Genomic DNA, 27,755 nt, shown 5'->3' with positions numbered 1-27,755 from the left:
TTGGAGACCCGCATCAATTAACAGATGCTTTGCTTAAAGATTTTGCCATTTGTTAAAACATTTCAAAGCCTCTTTTTTACCATGAAGCACTGATTCTGAGGGCTTGTTTTCCAACATTATTATTGTGTACATTGATAAAACACTACAAAATGTGCAGTTCTTCTGTATAAAAGTATTTAAAGGATTTCTCTACCTTAAAGTTAAAAAGAAGAAACATTGAGGGACATGATGATTGATATATTTTACATAATTCTAACTCTAATTTCTCAAAGAGTCAATTGCTGTTGCAGAAATGTAATGCATTCAGCATATGTTGATAAACAGATTTAAGACTTAAAAAACATATTTGCTAATTTCTTATCATACATGTACTTTTTATTTATTTTAAAATAAACTGGCTAAGTCTCTGTTGTACAAAACTCGTAAAATCCCTGAGGAATCATTTGTCTTACACAAATTGCATGATGATTTTACTATGCAAAACCTGAAATACTAAGAAAACTCAAGCTTAAATGTTTCTCATGTGTATGTGGCAAACAATTGAAATTACTGAATGAAGTCTTTACCTGCTTGAACATGTAATAAATAATGAATAGCAAATAAATGATCTCAGCAGCCATGACGAAGAAGTAAAGACCCCCTGTTGACGGGTAAAGACGAATAACCTGCAGTTCACTGTGGAACTGAAATGCTCCTGCAAAATGAAAGATATGATTTTATCCATATAGGAGAAAGCATGATAATGAAGAGAGAGACAAATAAGTGCATTTTCCAGAAGATTATGTTTAACAAAATCGTAGATGGATTCTGATAGCGGCCTTTAGAAGGAGCACTTACCTACTGCTGGGGTCTCCATCAAGAGTGTGACGATACAGAAGAGGTTCACATTTGCATTATAAACAGTGAACTCCACAAAGATTGCCCTTGTGTACTTATCGAGCCATTTACTGCGGAAAAGATACTCAAGTGTGCTGTAGACGAAGAACATGATATTTTAAATGCTGTCTGTTTAAGTGCCTTACAGTCTTTTCATCTTAACTGTTAAACTTTGCTTTTGAACATAACCATGTCAACATGTGCATTATAAATATGATAAAAAGGAAATATTCTGGAAATGTACATGCCTGCTTCCATTTTCAAAATCTGGGCCAAGCTCAGCCACAAAGCCCCCTCCTCTGTAGAGCACCAGTCTTCCCCAGACAGGCTGAGTCCTGAGCTCGGCTTCGCTCTGGTACGTCCATGGAGAGGAGGCGCTTACAGAAATATTATCTTTAACAGAATGATTCCAGCCAGGTTCGTAGGACCCCATGTCCTCTATCTCCCATGAATATGGGGCATGACAGTCCGGCGCTAATGCAATCATGACACTTGCAGTCTGGCATGACTTCTGCTGAACTCTTAACTGGCGAAGACGGGCATTCCCCACCAGCTTGGAGTTTCCATCTGTAATAAATCCTGAGGGAAAACATTTTTAAAAACTGGGATTTTTACAATCCTTTTCAATATTGCACAATGCCTCACATATCCTGCAAAATCGTGTATTTTTGTTCGAACAGCTAATTGGTCCTTCTTGGTAACACTTAGATTTTCACGCTAGCTAAAAAAAATTTAAAAACAGATAGGGACTTCCCAAGAAGCCTCATAACTTTAACAGAAATTGTAACATATGCAGGTGCAATATTCCAAATGTCTTAAAGTAGCTATAGTTTGTTTCAGAAAATATAAATGATGATCTGCTACCAGTTGATAACAATAACTGTTTCGTTACCTTGCACAATGGCTTTTATAAATCCTATTAGTATGTCATTAAAAAAAAAGCAATAAGGCAAAATTAAATAAACACATTTGGTTTTCTCTCCGGCGAATATTTTTTAAACCAGACTTTGGCATCTGCTTAAGTGAGCATTAAAGGTTTCAAATAGGCTTAATAACTGCTGTCTTTTGGCACATATGAAAAGTCTCAACATTGTTTTCATACAAAGCTAGGCACATTTTCCTGTGCACATGGCTCACTGACTAAGGTGTTTTTGAGTTTTTAATAAATCTAAACTCAGTTTTTGCTTTTAAGGACTATCTCCAGCTGTTTAAAAATAGAAGCTATTGCTGTGTGGGTACACTTCAATGTTTCAGGAGGATTCTTACCTGGGTATTCACCAAAAAGGTTTTGGAGCAAAGTGGTGTTAGCCCATGTAAACACATCCTGAAGAGTCATGGTGTCTGGGACATCTTTAGCGAAGCTATTTCTAATGTGCTTCTTGAGGAAAAAAGCGTTGGGATCTTTCTGGCCGTAGGCCACCAGCAGCAACATCCACATGAATCCCATATAAACTGAAACACAAAAATTTAAATACTTATAATAGCTCGCTCTAGATCTGCAACCAACAAATTTAGAATTATAATTTAAAGATTTTTTGTAATTTCTCTTTTGTGGCGCTGGTGAGCTTTCTTCCTAGCTGGACAGGAAGAACGGCAGAGATGGGAAATGGCCAGGGACAGCTGTGTCAAGGACTACAGCCTCTATATGTGGTAAACTTTCTCCACCACGGACACAGTGGGACCACGTGGCTTTTATTTTTTTTGTACAAACTTATACACCCTACAATGAAAACACCCTGCACCTGTTAATTTTTCTGAATCTCCCAATGTGCACACAGACATACTCACCCAAAATCTCACTGAGCAAAGCAAAGGCCTTCTGTTCCATAATCTTGTTCCTTTTCATTCTCTCGATGTCTGCAGGAGGAGGTGGCTCATAGAGGTGGTGATCCCTTTGCTTTGTGGGTTGATTATTTTGATCACCTGTGTATTATACGTTTGTGAATATTCGTTGTCATTTGTTAAAATTTATAAAGTGTGGAGTATCTTGCAAAAGTATTTCGACTTTAGACAGCTTTATTTGTCATTTTGTATGCATAAAGTGCATACAAAACGAAATTTCGGTTGCATACAACTTGAAAAATCACAGTAAATTGCACTAATTTTCAGGATAAAGATGCAGCAGCGATTTATGTAAACAATTGAAATGTTAACAATGTAAAACAATGTAACAATGTAAACAATGCAGGGGAAATAGACAGTGTGCCCCCTTGGCCTTTTTCTTATTTAGCTATAAACCTACCTGTAATTTAAATGCATTACAATCTTTTTTAAGAAATGGTTCTGCTCAAAATTGTCTACATTTGTGAACTTAAATGGGAAAAAAATATATTTAAATACCTGTGAAATTAAACATCTGCATTTGTATTCACGCCTGTTATGAAATGCCTTAAAAGTTTTGATGCAACCCGTTACCTTCAAACATCACATATTCAGTGAAATAAAGTCCCCCTTTGGGCAACCTAAATTTCACATGATCTGTCAGTATAAACACACCTTTTCTGAAAAGCCCAAGAGGCTGTAACACCATTAAACAAGGGGCATCATATCATGAAGTGGTGGCCTAGTGGTTAGAGGAAGGTAACCACTTCTGAGAAGGTACTTGCAGCATTCTCACAAGGCCGCAAGTACCCAATTCAGACCCTAGAGACTGCCATTATGGGTCCCCGAGCAAGACCCTTAACCACAAATTTCTCCCTGAGTGCAACAAAGCCGCCTACTGCTCCTTAAGGTTAGGTTAAAAGCAGAACACAACTTTCATTGTAATATATGATTGCAATGAGAAATAAAAACTTTGAACAGATAAATTCAGGGACAAAGATGTTGAGAAGTACAAGTCACTGTGGGGTTATATACTACTTGGCCAAATAAAGTCGTCACTAAAAGAAAAAGGTCACACACACTAATATTTTGTTGGACCGCCTTTAACTTTCATTACGGCACACATTCACTTTGGCATTGTTTCAATAAGCTTCTGCAATGTCACAAAATGTATTTCCACCCAGTGTTGCATTAATCTTTCACCAGGATCCTGCATTGATGATGGTAGAGTCCGCCTGCTGTGGAAAGCCTTCTCCGGCACATTCCAAAGATTCTTAATGGGGTTAAGGTCTGGACTCTGGTGGCCAATCCATGTGTGAAAATGACGTCTCGTGCTCCTTGAACCACTCTTTCACATTTCGAGCCCAATGAATCCTGGCATTGTCATCTTAGAATATGTCCGTGCCATCAGGGAAGAAAAAATGAATCGATGGAATAACCTGGTCATTCAGTAGATTCAGCTAGTAAGCTGACCTCATTCTTTGAACACATACTGTTGCTGAACCTTGACGATCAAGGGCTTGTGCAATAGGCACCGAGCATGATGGGTGCACCAGTTCACCTGCCTCTCTTCTTACCCTGATGCCCCCATCACTCTGGAACAAGGTAAATCTGGACTCATCAGTCCAATCTTTATGCTCCCTAGCAAATTGAAGCCTTTTTTTTCTAGTTAGCCTTACTGATTTGTGGTTTTCTTAAGGCTACACAGCTGTTCAGTCCCAATCCCTTGAGTTCCCTTTGCATTGTGCATGTAGAAATGCTCTTACTTTCACTATTAAACTTAGCCCGGTGTCCTACTGTTGTTTTTCTTCAATTTGATTTTACCAAATGTTTTTTTTTCAGGATTTTTTTTCCCGGTCACATTTTTTCCTCGAAGACGATGGGTCCCCACTATCCTTCCAGCCACCATGCTATCCTTCCTTAACCCAATTTTGGTAATTTCTGCAATCTCATCAGATGTTTTCTCTGCTTGATGCATGCCAATGACATGACCCTTCTAAAACAGACCGACATCTTCTACACAACCGCAGGATGTGTCGTTCAACATGGTTGTTTAAGAAATGAGAAGCAACTCATTGCACCAGTTGTGGTTATATAACTTGTTGCCGGTTGAAACATAATCGCCCACGTTGTAATTATCCAACGGGAGGCTTGTAACTATTTTGTTAGTTAAATCCAGGTGGCGACTTTTTATTGGCCAGGCAGTGTAGAAAAATATCCAGATATATTTGATGTGACCCTGGAACACTACCAAATACATCATCTTCAAATGGAAATCACCTGGTACCACAAGAAAACTGCAATGATAGGACCACCCACCAGAACTCACAGACCTGACAAGGAGGGCATTAATCAGAGAGGCAGCACAGAGAACAAATGTCACCCTGAAGGAGTTGCTGAGCACCACAGCAGAGACTGAGCGATCTGTCCATAGGACCACAATTACCTGTACACCATAGTGTCGGTCTTTGTGGAAGAGTGGCCAGAAAAAACAACAACGTTACTTACTGTTAAAAGTAAGAAGCCGTGTTTTTAGTTTGCCAGAAGGAAAATATGTAACTCAATGAATGGAAGAAAGTGCTCAAGTCAGATTAAACTAAAATTTTACTTTTTGACCGCCAAGGAAAATTCCAAGTCTGACAATGACCTGAAGCCTACTGCTAAAGCAAGACATGGGTAGTTTAAGAGAAAATATTTAAAAGTATTGGAATGGCCTACTCAAAGGCCGGACCTCCATTGAAAATCTGTGGTTGGACTTGAAGATCGCATCATTCACAACATGATCCAACATGAAGGAGTTGGAGCAATTTTGCTTTAAGGAAGAAACAAACACCTCAGGGGGAAGATGTGGCGGGATCATAAAGTCTTATCCAAAGCAACTTGCTGCTGTAATTGCTGCTAAAGGTGGCTCTACAAAATACTGACTTTAGAAGGGGGTGAACAGTTATGCACACCAGAGGTCTCAGCGTGCATAACCACACTTTCAAAGTTGTAGGTATGTTCTGTAAATCAAACAGTGCAAACTCTCAAACAATCCACTTTCATTTCAGGTTGTGAGGCAAGAAAACAGGAAAATGCCAAGAGAGGTGAATAATTTTGCAAGGAGCTGTATTTTGGGAGGATTTATACATTACCAGGGTTTCTTTCAAATGCCACATTTTCAAAATCTTCTTCATCAACTCTCTTTATTACCAATGCGAAGAAGACTGCAAGACATATCACCTGCAGCACATGGAATATGTAAATGCAAATTTTTAAGGTAATATCCAATCTTTGTATTTTCTGTGTGTAATATTTACAGAATTAAATTGTCAACCAGAGCTCTATATTCAATCTAATAGTAATGATTTTGGGGCATCAAAGAAATATAAAGAGAAAACTATACTAATCCTTACCTTTATTGGCTGAATAAAGAGAAGACTCTGAAAGAAGGAGATGATCATGGACACCAACCAGCTGATGGAGCGCTCCTTCCCAAATTTCAGTCCATACAGCATTGTGAAATATCCCGATACAAAACTGGTTCCAATCACCAGCAACCAGCCAACAAAGACAAACCACCAGGGTAACACACCCCGACGCTGTGGCTTTTTCTTTTTACCACCACCACTTGACGTGCCATGCTCAGGAATATTCCTGTAATTGGAGAGTTATGAAAAAGGCTTTCATTCCAAGCGTTTGCTAAAACACAGTTAGTACTATTACAAGCAGTTAGGGTGCGGGCCTGTGCTACTGTCCTAGTTATGGTTACTTTAACATATCAGAGCTTCTCGCTTATTTTTCTCATCCCTTCAGATGCTTCACATAAGCAAAACATATTTCATACACAATCACTACAGCTATCATATTATCAGCTCTAGTACTGCTATAGAAGAGCCGAGAATTTCCATAAAAGTAATTTGAAACACAATGCATTCCTAATTACGTGGCTTACAAACTAGCATTAACATCTGGCACAGCAGGACTATATTCTATAGGAAGCTATAACATGTAACATACAGTGTGTTCAGTTGTTTTAAATATTTGGGTTGGTGCCCAACTCCAGTGGTCATTGGGTGAGAGGTGGGGTACATCCTGGATGACATGTTGCCAGTCCATCACAGCCCAACACAGAGACACACTGGACAAACAACCATGTAAACAGAAACTAGCTCCTAAGAGCAATTTAATTAGGCCCATTTGATCTAACATACAGTATAGTTTTGGCAACAATACTTTTTTTTCTAGGAAGGACACTGTAGGCAAATTCACCTCCGAGGTGCAACACTACAATTCTTGCCTATTCTATTTCCAATTTGGATATCAATGATATTTTAGCCAACAATTGCAGCATAGCGGAATGATGCTGAATTTTAACACAATACCCATACTGGAAAAAGAAATTAAGTTTCTCCTCATCTGATCACAGTCTAAATATTGGGACTCATCAATTTAAACCGTATTCAAATAGGACTACAGCTACACTAGCATGGGCACATTTTGTCAAGATGAGCCTTACAAATTGGCTCAGCCCGCAATCTCAAACTTCTTTTCATCGAAGTTGTCAGAAGAACAGTTGAAACTCAAAATAAAACCATAAAGTTTGGTTCATTTTTAATAAATACTTCTCATATATAAGGTCATCTTGGTCCACATGGCTTGATGCGAGAAACTGATCTTCAAGGAAGCTCTTCATCCCCTGGACCTGCCGCAGGGCGTTATCGAAAGTTTGTGGGCTGGGGAAGCTGGAGGTGCCCATCACACTCAGCTGCTTTGCAAGATGACATATCTGTCTGTGTAGATGCTGGATTTTGTTGCTCTTCTTCTGAATCCCCTCGTCTGTTGACACAAACATGCACTGCAATGTTAAAAAATGTACAAAGTTCAGTCTTTGAAAACTACTGATGTTTTTGTGGAGTATTTGAAACATTTAACACACACTGTTAAGTGCTTCGACGCATAAAATAAGAGACATGATGTTGCACGGCAGGGATTGTCCAAGTCCAGTGCTTAAGAGCCACTATCCTACGGCTTTTAAATGCATCCCTTCTTCGACACACCTGAAGCAAATGCCTCAATCATTTCTTCAGCATGTCATTCAGCTCCAAAGAGGCATGGTAACAAGCCATTTGTTAGATTCAGATGCGTTGGAGCAGGGATGCATCTTAAAGTTGCAGGATAGTAGCTCTCAGGGACTGGACTTGGCTATCCCTGATTTAACACGTCTGGTTTTGTTTATCTCTGAGCAATTTAAGAACAGACCTACCTGCTGTTTGCTTTCCCCAAGTTTTCTACTGCTTCTGACCTGAATGACAACACCGCTGTTGCAAGAGCAGGACCCACCTGTTAGTTGAGACTGTGCTTTTGTCTGGGTGTCATTGCTGCATTTCGTATTCTGTTTGAGAAATTCTTCCACCTCAGCAAGGACAGCACTGATGTCAGTTTCTCTTCCAGGCCCAAATTCAGACTCGTTGGATGGGATGTTGCATTTGGTTAGCTCATAGAGCGACTGAAGGATTCTTGAAATGTCCTACATGTTTGAGCATACAAACATATTATTCTATATGCAATAAAACTATATGCACAACATGCATTTGTGAATGATCAGTATTCTATCATTACTATTAACATCTAAAATCAAGGTTTCACAAGCTCAAAGAAAAAAAAGAAAAAAATCCTCAAGAGCTGATAAACATGTAGTTTCAAAAGTATTTGTATTCACTGAACTTTTACATGTTTTTGTAATTTTACAATTGTAACCCTCGTGTATTTTGAAGTGGAATGGAAATGAGACATGGCATTTTTGTACAAGTAAAAATCCAAAACCCATAGTATGTATTTGTATTTCACCTCCTGTACAGCGATACATCTAATTAAAATACAGTACAACTATTGCTAGCAGAAGTTGTAGAGGTAATCAATAAACATAGGGCATATTTGTGGAGTTTACAGCAGATTATAGGGTTATATCACAAGCTTTGAACCTCCCACCCAACACTTCTTCAATTGAAAATAGAGAAAGTTGTCATGATTTAGATTTGTGTTTGTTTTGGATTTTTCTGGAGTTTTTTTAATCTGCCTTCACCTCAAAGCTATCATCCAATCTGTTAAGTCTCCCTCCAGCCACGACTTTGTTCTAGATCAGCTCCACCTGATCTCTAATTAGTCAACTTGGCTCACCTGTTCACCTGTCTACATTACCTGCTTTAGCCAACTTATCCCTGCCAGAACGTCTGTTCTGATCTCACCTTGTCTCGTTTGATTTGCTTTGACTCTGCCAGTTTCTGTGTTCTCAGTCAGCTGCACTCTTCTGGTCCCTTCCCTGAAGAAAGTTGCCTGTGTCTACATGCTGCAGTTCTGCTGGTTTTCCCCGTGAGTTCCAGCAGCTCGCTCTGCCCGTTCTGGTCTGTCACTACCTGCATCTTCTGGTCTCCTGCTCATCCCTGCCTGCCTGCACTTTCAGCCGTTACTCATCTGTCTAGTCTAGTTCTGCGTGTCTGCCTCAGATGCCACTACTCATCCCCTTCAATAAACCTTTTAATCCTAACTCTGTGTTTGGCTGAATATCAGGTTCACCAGCCTTACCCGTTTACAAGAGTATGGCACAACGACAATTCTACCAAGACATGGCCATCCACATGAAGTGAATGGACAGGCAGGTAGAACCGTGATCAGAGAAACAACCAAGAATCACAAAGTAAGAACCAGGAGAGCTGCATAGAAATGCCTAACCTCTCGACAGGACAGCCATTGCTTGTCCACTTAAGAAATCTGGCTTTATGGACCAGTCAAATAAAGGAGAAGGCAGGACAAAAAGTCCTAAAAAGCCCTGTTTGCAGATTGCCACAAAGCATAGTTGGGACACAGCAAACATGTGGAAAAAGGCGCGCTGGTCAGATAAGACCAAAGTTCAACCTTCTGGCTAACATGCAAAGTGCTATCTGTGGTAAAATAAAAAAAACACAGCAAGTCACCCTGAAAAGAACATCCTCTCAATAAAGCATGGTGGCTTTATGTGAGGATGGTGATGTACAACATATCCCCATCATGCTGTGCTGATATTTTATATACCACAGACTGGGAGCTTAGTCAGGAGTAATGGGAAGATGGATGGAGTTGAATATAGGGGAATCCCAGAAATAGTTTTAGAGGCTGCAGAAGACTGGAGACACACAGCCAGAGCAACAACAGGCTGGTTTATTTCAAAGTAAATCATGTGCCAAAATGACCCAGTCGAAACCCAGCTACAACAATTATTTGCCACTATATTTGCAGTGAAAGGTTATTCTAAGATGTGATATTCCCTAGGAGGACTGAAACTAATGTATGCACACAGATTTTTTACATGTAAAAAATATTATAAACCATGTATAATTTTCCTGGTCCATCTCATAAAATAAGAATGAAATAAACAGGATTGAGAGCACATGTAAAAATTTTATAAATAAATTTCAGGTTTGTGAAGGTTTTATAAGTTTGTTTTGCAGAAAGGAACAAAGCACTTGCTTTTATGATGATGTCTAAAGTGACGCTTCCATTGTTGGTGGCGGTGGTTGTCGCTTGCAAAGAAACGGCGCCCTTTTGCTGGAGGCGACTCGCTTTCTTTGTTTTGCTGCAACAACAAGACGTCTCCCGAGGACGAGTGTTTCTGAAGATGCTGACTATGAGGAGGTTTATTGGAAACATGATGAGGGAACTCTGGACCCCGACCATGAACTGCTGCCAGGTGAACTCAAAGTGACCTGAAAACACAGATTTCATGAGACGGGTCTGTTTTCTTTTCTTCTTCTGTTTCCTTTGGTGTTGTGACGTGTAAACAAAACTGCATGTACCCAAATCCATGACCTGATCTGAGGGGTCTGTTGGGATCCCATAAAACATGATGCTGGTCAGCATGGTGCACAGCAGCAGGGAGAAACAGCAGGAAACCCTTTGTACACAAGTAAAAGTGCTGCTCGGTGGTCGACTGATCACAGAGTACCAAAGGTGGCCGTCACTAAAATCCCTCGCTGTCTTCATGAAGAACAGATTACTGCAAGATAAAAGCAGCCAAGTGAAATCTAAAGGTTTAAAAATTCAAGTAAACTCCCAATTAGTGAAGGATTAACGTCATAGTTTGATCTCTTCTTGATACAACAAAACTTTGGATGACATTTGCCTTTAAGCGTAAAGAAAAGCCATGAATTCTCTTTAAGTCATCAGCTCAGTTTTTAGATAGAATATTTATGGGATGTACTGAAAAGATAAGAAAATAACAGATATTTTATAGTTATTTTATTGAAAAATGTATAGTTTTAAGAATTCTTGTTAACTGCAATCAGTTCAAAGTCCTGCAAACAATTAAACTTGTTAATTAAATTAAAATAACTTATGGTTAGACTGCATGGAGATCTTTAATTATACCAAAACATTATTTCACTATTAACGATTTGCAAATTAGTATTCCTAAAACAGATTATGTTTTTTCAAAATGGTAATACCTTCATTAGTCATGGGGTTGGCTTCAGTTGAAAACTTTCTGTTTTTTAAAGCCACATTTCAAAAGGGTTTGGTTCTCTTACAATAAAATTTGTTTCTTCAAACTGACATCCAAGCCTGCTATTGCATCTGATTTACATTTGATTTGAACTCTTGTCATTCAAATTCAATGAAAAATAGCATCCTGGGATTCGCTTTTACTGTGTAGACTATAATAGTGTGCTAGCATAGTAATTGTGCACTTCAAAGTGCCACTACACTGATGCCTTACCTGAATTTCTTCAGATCCATCTCTGTAGAAACAGGAAAGAGTTTATCGAGGCAGCAATCACCCATGTCTATTGCCAGCCAGGAATTGCATAGAAAATACCATTTCTGTTCTGTCTGTAAATCCTGCACCAGGACGTTGCCTACAAACCTGAAGAAAACAACATTTTATTTCATAAAGTCTGAATTTTTGCTCTTCTTGTTTTTGTTTTACAAAGACAGGCCAGAATGTAGTGTGCAACAATACGATATCAAATCAATGATTAAAATCAATGATTTTTATGCTGTATTACGTAACCTTATGTGCAGCTGCATGTGTAGTTTAGCTAATTTCACAAATAAAATCTTGGACTGGGTAGGTTGGCTTTATTGGCCTCTCTTGGGCAGTTTTGCTCTGGGGTCGCTTCAGGTGTCTGGGGTTGTGGTTCCCCTGGCGTCTGCATCTGTGCTCTCGGGGGCGGCTCTTTGGCTCCTCAAACAACTATTGAGCATTTTTCTTATGAATAAACCTCACATACACAAGTGTACTCTGACAAACACCTACATGTGCTTGGATTCAGGTACTTACAGATTCACTTCACCCCTATTATCTTTAGCTGTCACTTTATACATCTTGTATTAAATAATACTGTGTATTTTTCAGTGATGGTATCAAAGCATCGGTTTTTGTACCTGTAATACTATATCAGCTGGTTTTGCAGTTCTTTTTAGATCTCTCTCTCTGCAGGTGTAGAAGCAGACTCAGATGATGTTATATTGCTCTCTCCCTTTCCTCTCCTCTTTTTCTTTCACCTTTTCTCCCTTTTAGCATTTCGTCTCATCTGTTGTTCTCTTTTTTCCTCTTTTAGCATCCTGTTTCAGTGTCTGTTAAACATGAAATAGTCCCAGAATAAAATCTAATAAAGCTTCTTGCACATATAAATCAAGTAGAGCACTATGGCGAAAGCAGTAATGTTGCACTTGTGAAAGTAAAATCTGTTGGGCTCTTTTTGGCATTAAGACAACAATTCAATTTCCATATTGTCTGACAGGACACAAAAAATAATAATAAATAATATAAAAAAAATTACACCATTGGTGTTTTAGTCTTTGTACATTTGTGATTATTTTAACTGATTTCACCAGTATTTTTTATTGTATTGTTTCTTTCTTTTTTTATTTGTTTGTATGGCTGCTAGTAAGGACCTAATTGTGTCTTTATTAAAGTGATGATGATGATGCCGTCTGGATTATATGAGGCCAACTGTTCTTCGTGTCTTAAGCTGTTAATATTGGGGTTTCATCAAAAATGTTCCTGTGTCCGACGTTCAGCTTGACAGAACCTGACTTGTGACCTGGTGTTTTTTCAGTCAGTAAATGGACAATACCTGATTGCAGATGCACATTTATGTTTTTGATTAAGGAACATTTAATGCTTGCTAATCTGAGTTTCAATTGTGAATTTAAAAATGAAGTCAGAGGAAGTACAGAAATACAGAAACTGAACATTTTGAATGCATGTTGCTGTTTTATTAAAAAAAAAAATGAATTTTATTGCTACTTTTAAACATTAGGTGAGATTTCAGCAGAAAACAGGAAGACTGAAGACATTACAGCAAAGTTGTTTGTTTTACCAACATGAGCATTCAACTTTTTTAAACAGAGTTATTCCTATTAGTTCAGTATTTTTGTGTCTCTTAAATATTTTAGTGATTTCTTACCAAGCAGGATGACTCCCAGAATTGTTGTGCCATAATCTGATGCCCTGCAGCTCGCCCAAAGAGGAGGGTGTAGTCAGCAGGAACAAATCCACCGCTCCCCTCTCAAAAACAGGTTTCTTTGGATCAGTCAGGTGGTGAGGCTTGCTGTTTCCATCTGCACCCAGCAGAGTGACTATAACCTGAGAAAATATTATGTTTTAAAACTTCTTAACTTCTTAACTGTATGTACAGGCTGGGGAAGGAGCATAAACACAATGCCTCTTATATAGACCCCACAACTTACGTGATATAACTGCAGAATATTTACCAAGAATTTTCTTAATTACATACATGATACAATATGTAAGTAGGTTACATACAGAACCACTGTTTTAATTTCAAGAAAAGCTCAGATAATTTGGCATTAGATATAGATATATGCTTTACAAGCATCCTGTGTATACTTACCTATAAAAAACAACCTTTATTTTCACATGCATTAGTTCCTTGTCCAAGTAACATTAAATTTTAGCAACAGCAGCCTGCACACGTTTTTGCATCCATGCTACAGATGTATAAAAGTCTCAGAATAAATGAATCTTCTATTTCTGTAGCATATTCTGACATTTAGGAAAAAAAAATCTATAAGAAAAAGATCCTATGTCAAGAAATAATTATTTTTTTCCCCCCACCAAATTCACCAGTGCAAGAACTCATGGCACCCCTTAAAACGTGTATAAAGCAAACCCAATTCAGACCTTTTTTCCAATATATCTGCCGATTAACACTCATGAAAAATTGTTATTAAATTTACTGATTACACTGACTTTTTTTACTTCATCATATTTTAGCACTATAAATATTTTTTGTTTTCTGCACATTATCCAGACATAAACTCATTTAGTTATTCAGATAATTTTATTTTATTTAAAAAATTTCAAAAAAGATTTTCAAAATCTAACACTTAGGTATATGTATTTAATGATTGTATACTCTGTATAAATATATATTTTTAAATATTTCCACTACCTGTGAGGAAGTGGAGGCACCTACACGATGTCCAGTGCAAACACACAACAGATAGCGATAATTGTCCATGGGGTCGTTGTCCTCCAGCACCGTACCCTTTACCTGCGCATGAGTAAAAGAACAAAACTCATTACTGTTCCATCCATCCATCCATCCATCCATCCATCCATCCATCCATCCATCCATCCATCCATCCATCCATCCATCCATCCATCCATCCATCCATCCATCCATCCATCCATCCATCCAACGTGAATTCAGTTATGCCTTGTTAAACGGGGTCTTCTTGCTAAAAGCGTCTTTTTTGCCTATTAGTGTAACATAAATAAAAAAATATATAAAATCAGATATGTATATAAGTGTAAATCTCAATTTCAGTATATTACAAAATTGTAAATTTTAAGATGCTCAATGTTGGCAAAACTATACTTTAAATACAAATCAATTAATAAAAGGGAATTTTCTGGAGAGACATTTCACCTTGACTGTGTCTTTGATGTCTTTTCTTCGGGCCCACACAACCACGAGGAGGTAGGTCACAAATAGAGCGCCAACAAAGCACACAACCACTGGATTCTCAGCAAAGGTTGCAAAAAGCTCAGCAGTGCGTGAAGGATCGACCAGATTTGGAGTCACAAAGAAAGAGCTGCCAAAGAAAGTAAGGTGCTTGCAGAGGCACTGGGTGACTAAATGTGTGGTCTTGACACCAACCTTAAAGGACAAAACAAACTTTATTATCACAAAAGAATTCAAGCAACATTAATTAGAACTGCCTCTTAATGATAAATAATTATGCTTACTCTGCATCCAGAATCCTTCCAGTCCAGCAGAGTTTCATTCCAAAATTTGCATGAAGATGTAATGGGAGTAATAGATAACGTGGCATTGATAGATTTTATACCTGGACCAACAATAGGCCTCACCACCAGATAATGCAATCCAGTGTTCCCCTTTAAATGTGCGGGGCTAAGAAGCCAGGTATATCTTTCTTCTGTGCCAGACACAAACATACTCAGGTAAATCACACAAATTTCTGATTTCTTAAACTAATAGTTACTAATAATAATAAGAGGAAAGGTTTAATTACCTTGAGTAGTTCCCGGAAGGGGCATCTCGGTCATCGCTACATAATTTGTGTCAGTGGGGTAATCCATGTAACCCAGGAACAGTTTGAAGGGTAAAGGATCCACTGAAGGCACCATCTTTAAAACAGAAGGTCATTGTGGTTGTATTGAAATTAAAAGCAGTGCATTGCCTGAGATCTAAAAACTTATCTGTAATTTTTATTTTTTTTTAGCAAAGACAGAAAATGGCTGAAGAGAAATCAAGCTCAAAACAGGAAAATCGTGAAACAAAATCTGTTAGAGGCTGCAGGAAACTAGAAAGCTGCATGCAGGTTCACGTTCTGGGTGAACAACAAGCCAAAACAAACAGCCAAAGCTACGTTGGAATGGATTAAATCAAAGCAAATGTATGTGTTAGAAATGCCCAGCCAAAGTCCAGCCCCAGTCCAGATTTTTATCCAGTTGAGAATTGGTGACTAGACTTTAAAATTGATGTTCACAGATTCTCTCCATCAAATCTGACTTAGTTTGAGGAGAAAAAGATTCAGTCTCTGGATGTGCAAAATCCACAGAGACCATTTACATTTCTATTTAAAAAAAAAATCTGAATCCTTTTTCTTTTACTTCACCATCATACATCACCCTATTGAAACCTTAACTGTGCTTTATTTTTTAAAGGACATAAAGAGCTAACTAACCTTTAATAGCAGAGTAGAGTCTGCTGAAGGAACTTCTATGGCTGTGGTGCTGTAGTTCCCAAGATCCAAAACAGAAGAGTTCACTTGTTCTCCATCAGGCCTTGGCAACAGAATCTGGGGTACCAGCCAAAAGCAGAGAACAGATCCAAGAAATCTAACATTTTTAATGTCAAATAGAAAATGGTTCTCAGGATGTTACGCACATTTGGTTATAACTATATGTAAAATCAATTCACCAATTATAATTACAGTAATCCTGTGCCAACTTCACTGATTTCAAATAATTGTTTATGCTAAAGCTAAGTTTCAATAAAGCAGATTTTGTGTATTTTGTGTAGTCCTGTAATTCTTACAAACAAATAAACATCATGTTGATTCAGATATTCTGATTAGAATTAGAAGTGGAACTATGATTATTTACTTATCAGTTTTAACTGTGTGCAAGTGATTAGATGAAAAGAATTGGAAAAAGACGACATGTTTAGTTGTCTCTTTCAATAGTTTTTGCATAAGTAGATGTGCTATCATGACCCTCCAAGGAGTAAACCCTTGGACATAATTATGCATTTTCAAGATCAAGGCTTGCAGCAAACCCATGAAAGCATGATGGGATGAGTAAGTCTGTTTTTATATTTTCATGACTCACAGATGAACGTGTTATAGATGAGGGGTCTGATCTTCAAAGATTTCAAATAAGGTGCTTTTACCCAAATATCTGCTGTTAAACATTTTAACATGTTTAACAGCAGACATAATTTGTTTTGTCAGCAGATGTCTTGTAAAACGGCAAAAAAAAAAAAAATATGTTATGTCTGAGTTTTATAACCTCAAATCAGATTTATCCCTGCTTATCATTATTCTACTGGTTAGTGTATCCGTGACAGAGGCTATGTCGAACGTGAAAGCTGAGCAGCGCTACTCCAGCCCTGTTGACTGAAAATCTCCCTCCGATTTTTGGAGGAAATGATGATAATAACTGTTAAAATAATTACATAAATAGATCTGTCCAGGGTTTACCCCATCTCTTGACCATAAATCTCCTGACAGGCTCCAGCCCTTTGCAACCCTGCATGGATAAGTGGCTAGAGAAGATGGATGGATAGATGGAATGACATTATAACAGTTATGAATTTTATTAATAGTGCTATTTAGGTGTCTCTAATTGCTACAAAGAAAAGTGAAAAGTTAGATTTAAAACATTAAATATAAAACATCAAACCTGGAAAAGATGACTCTGTCAGTTGTGAGCCGTCTGGGATGGAACCACAATCTCAGATTTACAGCAAGATTCATCTCTAAACAGTTGGATTTACCTCTACCAACTGCTCACAACAGCCGCTTGAGCAAAAATATTGCACACCAAGGTAACCCCAAAATAATTTAATACAAGCTAACTGTGCATCGATTGTTGGAAATCCCTGCAAACCTGCACGGATAAGCCTATATAGATGATAGATGGACAAGTTACCGAGCCCGTACTGGATGGACGGGCGTTACGGACAACTCATGGACCTGCTGTCCTAGAATGACCACACAACCCTGATTAAAAGGGACAGTTGATTTTTCCCCATTTAAAAGGTATCCAGATTTGTCTGCGATTATTTCATTTTATGAATAAGAACAAGGCCTACAATTGTGCAACTACAGCTGTAATGGGAGCTTGTTGAGCTGCTGTAGTAGGAGAAAAGGAGACCACAGTCAACACCCCCTTACCTTACACATCATTCATCCAGTCACACTCACGATTGGGTGAATGTGGCTGTACCACCTAGCACTTTAAGAGGTCAGTATAACTGGAAAAGCGTTATGTGATTTATTAAAAAAAATCAAAGTCCCCGATTAAACTTCTGTCACGTGATGCTGGTGTACTGTCTTCTTGTCAACAGCACACAGTGTTAGCCAGCAAGCACTACAGATGTGGTTAGTAGAACCAGATTTTAAAAATCATAGCCTATTGTGTTGTACTCTGTTTGCTAATCCCTGTTATAAACCCTCACAATAATTTGTTAATCTGATAAATTTGAATTTCCTCTCAACAACCTAAGTATTTTTCACTCTTTATTAAAATGTAGCTGCTGAAAGATCTAGCTATCTCATGTGACCTGGTCTATGCACTCTGCTCAGATAACTTTCTGTGCAGGAGAATTACTGCTGATTAAATGTTATGATGTGCAGAACAAAGCACTAAGTCAATGAGGCTGAAGAACAACTTTTACTGAAAGTGCTGTCTCCACACAACTACTTGGAACAGCAATTAAATATTTTATATGTGTTTAAAATTACAAAAAACTTTAGCTGTATGCATTGAATCTAACATATTTTTTGAAACAAATGAATGCATTATAGCACCTTTCTAAAACATAGCTAGCCCTGTTTTGGAGTAGCATAACATAGGGGAGCCCACTTAAAGCGATTTTTCACCACTAAGGGAAGCTTGAGCACTGTCTGTAGACCTAAACAAGATGTGTATCAAGCTCCGCCTCTCTCTACCTTGCTCCATCGCTCAGCACCCATTTCCCCTTCTCACTCATAGGCTCGTATACTCATATTTCCTAATGATAAAAACACAGCAAAACAGCCTCACCTTTCAGAGGAACATGTCTAGTGAAGAAATAAGTAACTCATAACTTTATAATGTTGTTAGCAAGAGAACGTTTTGATCTGCTGGGTGTGCTCTCCGCCATGTTGCTCCAATGAGTGCGCTGCTCTGATGGTGGTATTTTAGGGCAGGGAGGGGCTGTTCACACGCATGTATGTGCATGTAAGCAACAGATTGGAGAACAACACAGAGAGATGGTGTGTGACGTTCAACCATAGTCTATCTAAAAAGATTCCTTTAGTTCTTCACCGCAATATTTTTTTAGTTCTTTCTATCTAAAATAATGAAATTTAGTGTATTGCTCCTTTAAACTCTGGTGAAAAAAGAATATCTTTTGCTGTCAAACAAAAGTGAAAGCAGCTTCCAAACATCAGTGCTGCTTGAGTTTACTTGGAAATGGGATTGGGAACAGATACGTTTGGATCAAGACATCCCTAATATTAATGTTTTTTGCAATTTTTTAACTTAGTGTCATTGTCAAAAAGGGCAAACCTTCATCATATTTATTAAAATAATCTGGCCATGCCTCCATATATTTTTTTTCAAAGAGAACTGCTGTTTTAAATTAACTGTTCATATTTTTTACTCCTTTTGGCCTAACCGAGTGACCTGAACACAGAACTATTCAAAATCACAGTTAGTCTCTTTTTATGCTATTTTATTTCATGATGAATAAATTAGAGACTCACATTTTAAGAAAATACAACATCAATAGGCTGTTGCATTTACATTGTTAGCATTTCTTCTTGTTCATTTTTAAGTTTTGACCAATTTAGTAGATAAGGTAGAATTAGCCAGGCAGCTGCTACATATTTTGCTTGGTGAATTTTCAGAAACTTCAACCCATTTTTGTTCAGCTTGCCTAAGATTTATGCACCTTTATAGGAAAAAAAGAGAGAAATTTGGGTTGCCACTAACATGTTTGCCACATTTTACACAGATGTTTACAGTAGAAGAGCAGTGACTTGAAGGGTTTGCTTGCAGCTCCCTCTGTGTGTCTCCGCTAAGCAGCAGGTCTGATTTTCCCAGCAGAACAGCACAGAGTGGGAACATTTCCTATTGAACACTCATATTGAACATTTATCTGATATTTTTCCAAAAATTCTACACATCCAATTTTTAGATTTCTGACTAACACACTGGGAGACACAATCTTTTGCTTTTGTTTAAAATTAAATCTAATTTCAGTAAATGAAGTCACCTCCCGAAAGTCCTTTCAGTGAGCTTTGTTTCAAAAGGTAATCACAGTTTAGAACAAACCCCAGATGCTGCGCTGCTTCAACACTGACCTCAATATCTTCACTTAAGTTCTCCACAGGGATACCGGATCCATCTTGTCTTGTGAGAGACAGACCACCTATTAGTCCACTGATGTTTCCTTTCTCGTTCCAAGAAAAGGGGTTTTTATCTAAACTCAGCATCTGTTGGTGAATTGAAAGAACAAATCAGGATTAAATCTCATTTTAAGAAAGACACTTGAGAAAACTGAGGAGAACTGTGATCAAGCACGTACAGCATCTGGAAAACACCTGCTTGTAGCAACTCTGATTTCAAATTAAATGCCTATTTTGACTTACCCGAACATCCACTGGTTCCTCTGAAGAAAACATGTTAGAGGGCAGTTGTGGCAGAGAAAATGTAGGCTGAGAACTTAAGTTAACACTTATGGACTCCGTGTGTAAACTCTCACGTCTCACTCTGTAGGAAAAGACGAGGAGACAGAACAAATCTAGAGTCATGGTAAGATAAAATAACATCCATCAATTCCAAGAATTTACAAATTTGTACATGTGTCTGGTGTTTACTTTGGCTGTAAAATTACAGAGAATTTGCCTCATGTTTTTAAAACGCACATCAAATTCAACACAGTGATTATTAAACACAATGAAGAATCTCATTACTTTTTATTCTATCATTCAGACGTACATTTGGTGTTGTGTTTAAGACCATTGTCCTATTCATGGTTCAGTTCCATTTAGATTAAAATCTCTATTAGAGAGTTTTAACCAACTGAGGTGCAAAAAGTCTTTTTCCTGAGCATCACTGGGGTGAATTTGCTGGGACATCCAGTCCTGGAAAGATTGCCAACTGTCTCAACGATATTTATCCATGTATTAAGATACTTATCAAACAGTGCAGGTATACCTTTATAATATCCCTTTCTAGACTGATAAGCACAAAAATTGCTTCTCTAAATTAATTGGTGATAACTTTCTTGCTTTCACAGAGGTGGTCAACACCTGGCCACTCTTTCATCTTGCTAAGTTACATAGAAACAGCAAAGGTGTCCTTGGTTTTTCACATCAAATTTTAGCTTCAGTTTGTTTGACAAAAAATATAGTGAAGTCTGTTGTTATGTTTCCAACACTTTTTGTGAGAGTTATGCATTTTTAAAACACACTAATGGCTAGTAGAGCTGACAAAAGACCAATTTTTTACTCTCATCATATATAAATCCTTCAATTAATCGAGGATGTAATGTCTTTTAACCATAATTGTTTGTTTTCTTCACGGTGCAAATGTACCCTAATGAGTAGCTAAATAGTCTTACCTTGACTTAAAAACATATTCTGCATATGAAACACGTTTAAGTACTTGTAGTATTTTGAATTAAAGTAAAACGTACCTATTGACGAACAAATTAATATGAGGTTTTTGTATTATAGTTGGACCTTCATTAACCTTCATCGTTTTCAACAAAGCACTCTGTATAGTGCTTAGAGCACGAAGCAGAGCATCAGAGATGTTTTTCTGTAAAAGATTAAACAATACATACAAGTTAAACAATGACTGTAAAGATCTGACAATATTGTGCAGAAATTAGTTTTTTTTATGAATGGCCAACAATAATAAAAACGAAAATAATCAGTGCTTTTTGGACCCTGTAGATTAAAATTTAGCCAAAGAAGTATTTATTAAAAAAAATAATCTTCTTCTGAGATGTAATTCCCCACTGTTTGGGGCTTTATAGTGATGACTCACGTCGGATGAATACTCCAAGATCTTGCCCAGTCCCTCCACAATGATGCTTGATGCAGTGACAACTGCTTCCTTGTCTTCAGCTGTGCTCAAATCCATATCCAGAACAGATAAACTGAGATTGGCAAACAATGTAGCGGCATCAACCTGTAGATGGATGTAAACTCAATGAATCACAGTCAGAGTGAGGTTCTAAACCATAACCTACAACATGTTTATTCATTGTGCAGTTCAATTTTAATTATTGGTGGCTTTAACTCCATTTTGTCAGGATTGACAATCGTATATTAGCAATCAAGTGTTTGTTTATGTGTATTGGTACATGTATTGTTGTTTGCCTTAAATGGGCTCCTCTAAATCACCTTTCATAGAGCAGCACTTGTAATTTCATGGTATTTTGTATGAGTTTTTGTATGACAATAAAAGGCAATCTAATCAAATTATATCACAATTTAAGCAGATTTTACAACATGGTACAGTCTGTCTGGGACTACTTGTTCTTGCATAATTTATCTGGGCTGTTTAAAATAAAAAACTAGGTTTAGGGTTAGATTAAAATTAGACACTTTGACTTATAACATTCTCACAAGACATATTTAGGGCATGGGTTAGGGAAGGGGTAAGGCGTCCGGGGGGCTCATTGTGTAGGCATCACCCCTGATGGCTTCCTCTGGCTTCCACCTGCTGAAGGGGGTTGGGCTGCGCCGGGCACCCCCCTTTTTTGCACTCCCAATTTTATATGCACTTAAGAACAACATGCACCAACACAACATTTGTGCGGGCGGAGGCAGACTCTGAGTCTTTCTCACACTCTATAAGCTGAGAATGGCCGTTGTGTCCTAGGGGGTCGGCTGCTGATGGGGTTGGCAATTCTGTTCTCCCGGGAATATGGGATAGAAATATGGAAGGCAGGGTGTGGGGGAGGCAATGCCTTATGGTCCGTAAGGGTGGGCTCTGGCTGGCTGGCCAATTCAGTTCATTTTGGCCCCATCTCCGGGTGGATGGGCTTGTGGGTCGTCAGACTCCGAGGATGTTATCTTGTTCCCTCCTTTTCCTCTCTTCTATTACTATAATCACTTTATACATCTTGTACTAAACAATTTTGAATATTTAGTTAATTTATCAAGACTGTGATAGTTTGTACCTGTATTATTCGGTTGGTTTCACTTCTCTTATTATATCTCTTTCTGCAAGTGTGTAGAAGCAGACTCCGAGGATGTTATCTAGTTCTCACCTTTTCTTCTAATTTTGTCACATTTTCTCCGATTTAGTATTTAGCTTCATCTTTTCCTCTTCCTTTTTTGTCTTCTACCTTCCCATTTTTGTGTCCATTGAACATTAAATAGTCCCAGGATAAAATCTAATTAAGCTATTTACATATATAAATCAAGCGGAGCACTATGGTAAACACAGTGATGCTCCACTTGTGATAGTAAAATCTGTTGGGCTCTCTTTGGAATTGACATCAATTCTTAATGTTACACTGGCAGGACATGTAAAAATAAATAAACAAATAAAAAAACAAACCATCCACACCAGACAATATTGTATGCTCAAATTTACACAAAGAACCAACAATAAAGAAATACATCGGTGTCCTGGTTTACACACAAGAAAATAACACTGTCATGCTACTCTAATCTCATTTCACAAACCACTCATTCTGTACTGATGGAGATTAATTTACTTCCACATATGCAGAACTCCTGAGGTGACAGCATCTTTCTCTTCTTTCTGATAAATTTAGTTAAGAATTATATGACCCCCTCGGGGGCTTTCCTGGAACATTAAGCTTGAAGTCTCAAGTGGTCAGCTGATATAAATAGCAGGTAAAAAATAAAATAAGACAGTGAACTCAGGAGAAACGTAATAGTCCCAATCTTGATGCTGTTGAATGCCATAAATTGTACGCTATTTAAAGCAGGCAAAAATCAATAGCAACCCACATACATTGATTCACAAATTTTCTTACATTTAGAGCCACATAAAAAGTGTTAAGTGTCTGTGGACAAGCCAACATGTGTGCAGAGAAATGAAACAGTGTGCCTGCAGTTTTACATCCACATAACTTCCAATCCACACTCACACTTCAACCCCTTGTCTAATGACAAGGTGATTTATGGTCAAGGCTGCACACACCAATCAAAGTTTGCCCATTCCTTATGTGACGTAAAAGCAGCAAATAACACCATACATGAAACAACTGCAAGAAATGAGATGTCTTTCTGACCCCTCCATCCTATAAAACCAACACTAGATAAAATAAATAAAAAACATGTCTGTGTAAAGAGAACAGCTGTTCCGATGATTCCAAAAAAGTAAAAAACAAAACAGATGTTCAACTGGACTTCGGGAAAAAAATCCAGTTATCTTGTTTTTTACTTTTTTGGAATGACCATGACCTGGATGACTGAGAATCTTCACCAGCTTTTCCAATGGTTGTTTCAATTCTGGTTTAAGTTAAAGTATCAAAACTATAAAATGGTACCTGTGCGGACAAGCCGAGTTCATCGCCTTTCTGGATGAGAGAAGTAAGCCCTCTGGCAACCACCTGAGTTTCTTCTGGAGTTTTTATAGGTGATTCCTTTATTATGCCAATCATCAAATCCAGCATCTTCTGTCTCAGCTTTAAAAAAACAAAGGTATGTATTTAGCGCTCTTCTGTAATTACAGAAAGAAGGGCATTACATGAAGGAAAAACAGACCTAATACAGTTACAGCTGCTGCCAGGTTAACACACACTTTTTAGGGGGGGGGGGCATTAAAATAACTTGCTGAAAAAGCATGAGGCCTATTGGAAAATCCCTTCACTGCAAAAACGGAACTAGACATAAGTAAAATATTCTTTAAAATTAATGTATTTGTCCTTGATTTGAGCAGGTAAATAAGATGATTTGCCAATGGAATAAGATTTTTGCACTTAAAATTGGAACAATTCATCTCCATCATCTTATTTCAAGTGCAGGATGTCTAAATATCTTATTTTAAGGGTCAAAATACTCATTCCGTTGGCAGATAATCTTATTTACATGCTCAAATCAAGGATAAATACACTACCTTTAAGAACATTTTACTTATTTTTAGATCCGTTTTTGCAGTGTTGTTTTCTTGTCATTTGTTATGTTTAGTTATATAGTGGTAATTCATGACAAACATCTCAAGGCACTTTAGAAAGGGAAAAAAATCTATTTTTATACAAAAATGCAGTCAATTCAGCTTTTAAATCCTACTTTAAAACAGGTTTTTAGAATTTTTCCCCACCAGAATATTGCTAAAATTAGAAATATCCTCTTCGGCTGACCTACTCCTAATGGCTGTCTTTTAAGGGTTCAACCTTGTTTATCTCCTAGACAAATCTAGTGGCTGAAGTTTTACTGTGACTAACTGTATGCGCTCTCCTTCATCCTCTAGACTTGGAATCTTGCTGACTGATAAAGCTTATCTTAGCTGTGTTTCTCTCCTAGATAAAGCCACTTCATGAGCTAATTTTGCTATTACCTTTTAACCTTTCTCTTACATAGAAAGTACTCTTGGATCCGTGCTTCTGTGTTCTTTTTGCGTATATTAGAAAAACTTCTCCATCTCCAAATCTGACTAATATACCTCCTACAGCTCAAGTTACATGTTTTGATCATAAAGGCAGAGGCAGAGATGGTTTGGACATGTACAGAGGATAGATAGAGAGCACATTAGTAGAAGGATGTTGAGCCTGGAACTACCAGGCAGGGGGCCTAGAGGAGGACCAGAGAGGAGATTAATGGAAGGAATGAAAGAGGAAACGAAGGTAGTTGGTGTGAGAGACGAAGATGCAGAAAATTGAGTAAGATGAAAACATGACTCGCACTGGCCCTGAAAAAAAAAAGCAGAAGGAAGACAACAATATCTTACAGTGATTTTACCTCTTGTCTGTCTTTCTTTTCTGATTCATCAGTTTGGCTATTCAGCTTTTCAGACACAGAGTTAAAAATCTCTCCGATAGTCTCTCCTGATAGTATACCTGTGTTATTTAGCTTATCCAAAGCATTCACTATAGACAAGTTGAGGTTATCCACTGAGCTCGAGTCTGGTATAGCATCCAAAACCTATAAATAAAGAATTAGCACAATGAGGTAACAAAGATCTAAATTGTTTTATTGGGCTTATATTTGAACACCAGCATCCTTTCTTTCACAAACCTGTGGATTTAGAGTGGTGCTAGCCTCAAAGCTGTCGTATTTTGCAGTCACTGTTATTAGGAGGTTGTAGTTAGAGCTGCTGTCCCCGAGGGGAAGGAAAATAACTATCACTTCTCTGTTACTACTGCATAGCAGATGCTTTTCTGAAAAAGTTAGAAACTTCTTTAATATACTTTAAGACTATGAAAAAATAGTACAAAACGCACACATAAGTTAAAGCCAGATAACACAACATGTAGACTGAGACCTACCCGCCGTCTTAAAACAGTACTGACAGTTAGAGCAAGGCTGTGCACTTGTGCAAGTTATATTGAAAGCATCAAGTATAGTGCCAGTCGATGGTGATATGATGCACGCAAGGCTTTTAGGAACACTGGTGGTTGTTCTTGAAGTGGTTTCACTGTGATGTGCAGGAGTAGTCGTAGTGATGGGTGTGGCAGCAGTTTCAGCTGGAGTTGTTGCAGCAGAAGAAGCAGCTGGTATTGCAGCAGAGGTAGCTGAAGGTGTAGTAGCAGTTGTTGCAGTAGATGAAGCAGCTGGTATCGCAGCAGATGTAGCTGAAGGTGTAGTAGCAGTTGTTGCAGTAGATGAAGCAGCTGGTATTGCAGCAGATGCAACTGCAGATGTTGCAGCTGTGCTGCTGGTTGTGCTGGTTGTTCCGGCTGGTGGAGAGTTAGGATCAACAGAGGTTTTGTCCTCTGAAGAGTTGGCTTCTGTTGTTTCTGGCTCACTGCTGGGGTCAGGGTCAGCTGTAGATGTCTCGATTGTATATTTTTTGTATAATAGCTGATCATTCACTTTGGAAACAAGAAAAAAAAAACTTTCATTGGCAGTGGTTCAAATTCTATTCTATATCCATCTTACAACCGATACTTTCTGCAAATATATAATAATAATTGAACTTTATTGATCTCACAATGGAGAAAATCACTTCTGCATCTTAACCCATCCCCTTGGGGAGCAGTGGGCTGCCACTGTGCGGCGCCTGGGGAGCAATCAGGGGTTAATGGCCTTGCTTCATGGACCCAGAGTGCCATGACTGGGGATCAAACCGGGTACTTGCATCCTTCTCTGAGTGCAAGCGCTCTGCTCTAACCACTCGGCCACGACCCACCCCCATAATTGCATATCAAGAGGATTTAGCCTATTGAGCTTGTCAGTATTCTGGCCCACTTAGATAGATAGACACAAATGTTTATAACATAATTTTATTGGTAAGGGAATCAGTCTTTTTTACAATATTACTCTATAAAGAAGGATCCTGTCCAACTTATTATTGTGAACATAGAGCTCCACAGCGGTATCTGATGGGGCCACGTCCCACTGGCCCCATATACAGAGACGTCACTGTGTACAACGAACCATAAAAAGTAAAAAATACACACCTGAATAGGAGAGCACAACAGTGATAGGCTTCTTCTTCTTTGAGGCTTCTTCAATATGTTCTTGGTCAATAACATATTCGACTGTATTCTCCTGTTTTGCAACGAGGGGAATTTGATTATATTTGGAATAGCAATCCTTTGTTTTTGCCTGTAAATAAATTACAACAATTAATTTTTTTAATCAGTGGATATATATATCGCTTACAGATTTGCAAAGAACTCAAGCATCACTTAAGAGACTTACTGTCCAGTCCTTGGAGTCTTTTGGGTCCTCAGTGAACCATATATAATCCTTACAAGGATCGCACTTCACCTTAACTTTTGTGCTCTTGGAATCACTTGCTGGGTCACAATTTTCAATGCAACTGAAGCTGTGATATAAAGAATCAGTATGATACACATGAGTATTGTTAGACCTCGGCTCCTGAACATATTTGGATTAGCTCTGGATTTTATGTAGGAAGACATTTTAAAATACTTTCTCCTGCTGCATCCTCCATGAAATCATGCTAGATGGATTTCATTTGGCTCCTCTCAAAAAAGGGGATTAAACTGCTTTTGTTGGGGGAAATGGGGGAATGGCTTCTATGATGGAGGTGATTAAAATAGATAGACTAACAAGGTAAAAAGACTATTCATTATGAAAAAAAACATTTTTATGAATGTAAGGCATAATATTAATACAAACTGAAAAACTTTGAGACTTTTAATTTGAAAATTAGAGAT

General features: G+C 38.0%; 1 protein-coding gene across 1 annotated transcript in view; it reads right to left on the bottom strand.

Moving 5' to 3' along the window:
• Nucleotides 1-566: 566 nt before the first annotated feature.
• LOC105935652 (polycystic kidney disease protein 1-like 2) overlaps nt 567-27,755 on the bottom strand; it is a gene marked incomplete at its 3' end in the record, with an annotated part of 43,538 nt that continues 16,349 nt past the window's right edge. Inside the window, 25 exon segments of the mRNA XM_036133606.1 lie at nt 567-694; nt 838-971; nt 1,125-1,455; nt 2,143-2,328; nt 2,665-2,799; nt 5,832-5,919; nt 6,093-6,333; nt 7,302-7,515; nt 8,020-8,206; nt 10,183-10,418; nt 10,509-10,708; nt 11,426-11,572; nt 13,122-13,300; nt 14,130-14,231; nt 14,610-14,840; nt 14,930-15,120; nt 15,217-15,331; nt 15,892-16,005; nt 19,780-19,911; nt 20,068-20,188; nt 21,117-21,241; nt 21,473-21,616; nt 23,958-24,095; nt 25,369-25,551; nt 25,645-25,787. Of these exon segments, the coding sequence (XP_035989499.1) occupies nt 567-694; nt 838-971; nt 1,125-1,455; nt 2,143-2,328; nt 2,665-2,799; nt 5,832-5,919; nt 6,093-6,333; nt 7,302-7,515; nt 8,020-8,206; nt 10,183-10,418; nt 10,509-10,708; nt 11,426-11,572; nt 13,122-13,300; nt 14,130-14,231; nt 14,610-14,840; nt 14,930-15,120; nt 15,217-15,331; nt 15,892-16,005; nt 19,780-19,911; nt 20,068-20,188; nt 21,117-21,241; nt 21,473-21,616; nt 23,958-24,095; nt 25,369-25,551; nt 25,645-25,787 (4,145 nt within the window).

This window comes from Fundulus heteroclitus, unplaced genomic scaffold (genome assembly GCF_011125445.2).
Source record: "Fundulus heteroclitus isolate FHET01 unplaced genomic scaffold, MU-UCD_Fhet_4.1 scaffold_648, whole genome shotgun sequence".
NCBI classification, from domain to species: domain Eukaryota; kingdom Metazoa; phylum Chordata; class Actinopteri; order Cyprinodontiformes; family Fundulidae; genus Fundulus; species Fundulus heteroclitus.
The sequence above is the reverse complement of the archived record's forward strand: the minus strand, read 5'-3'. Positions and strand labels throughout refer to the sequence as shown.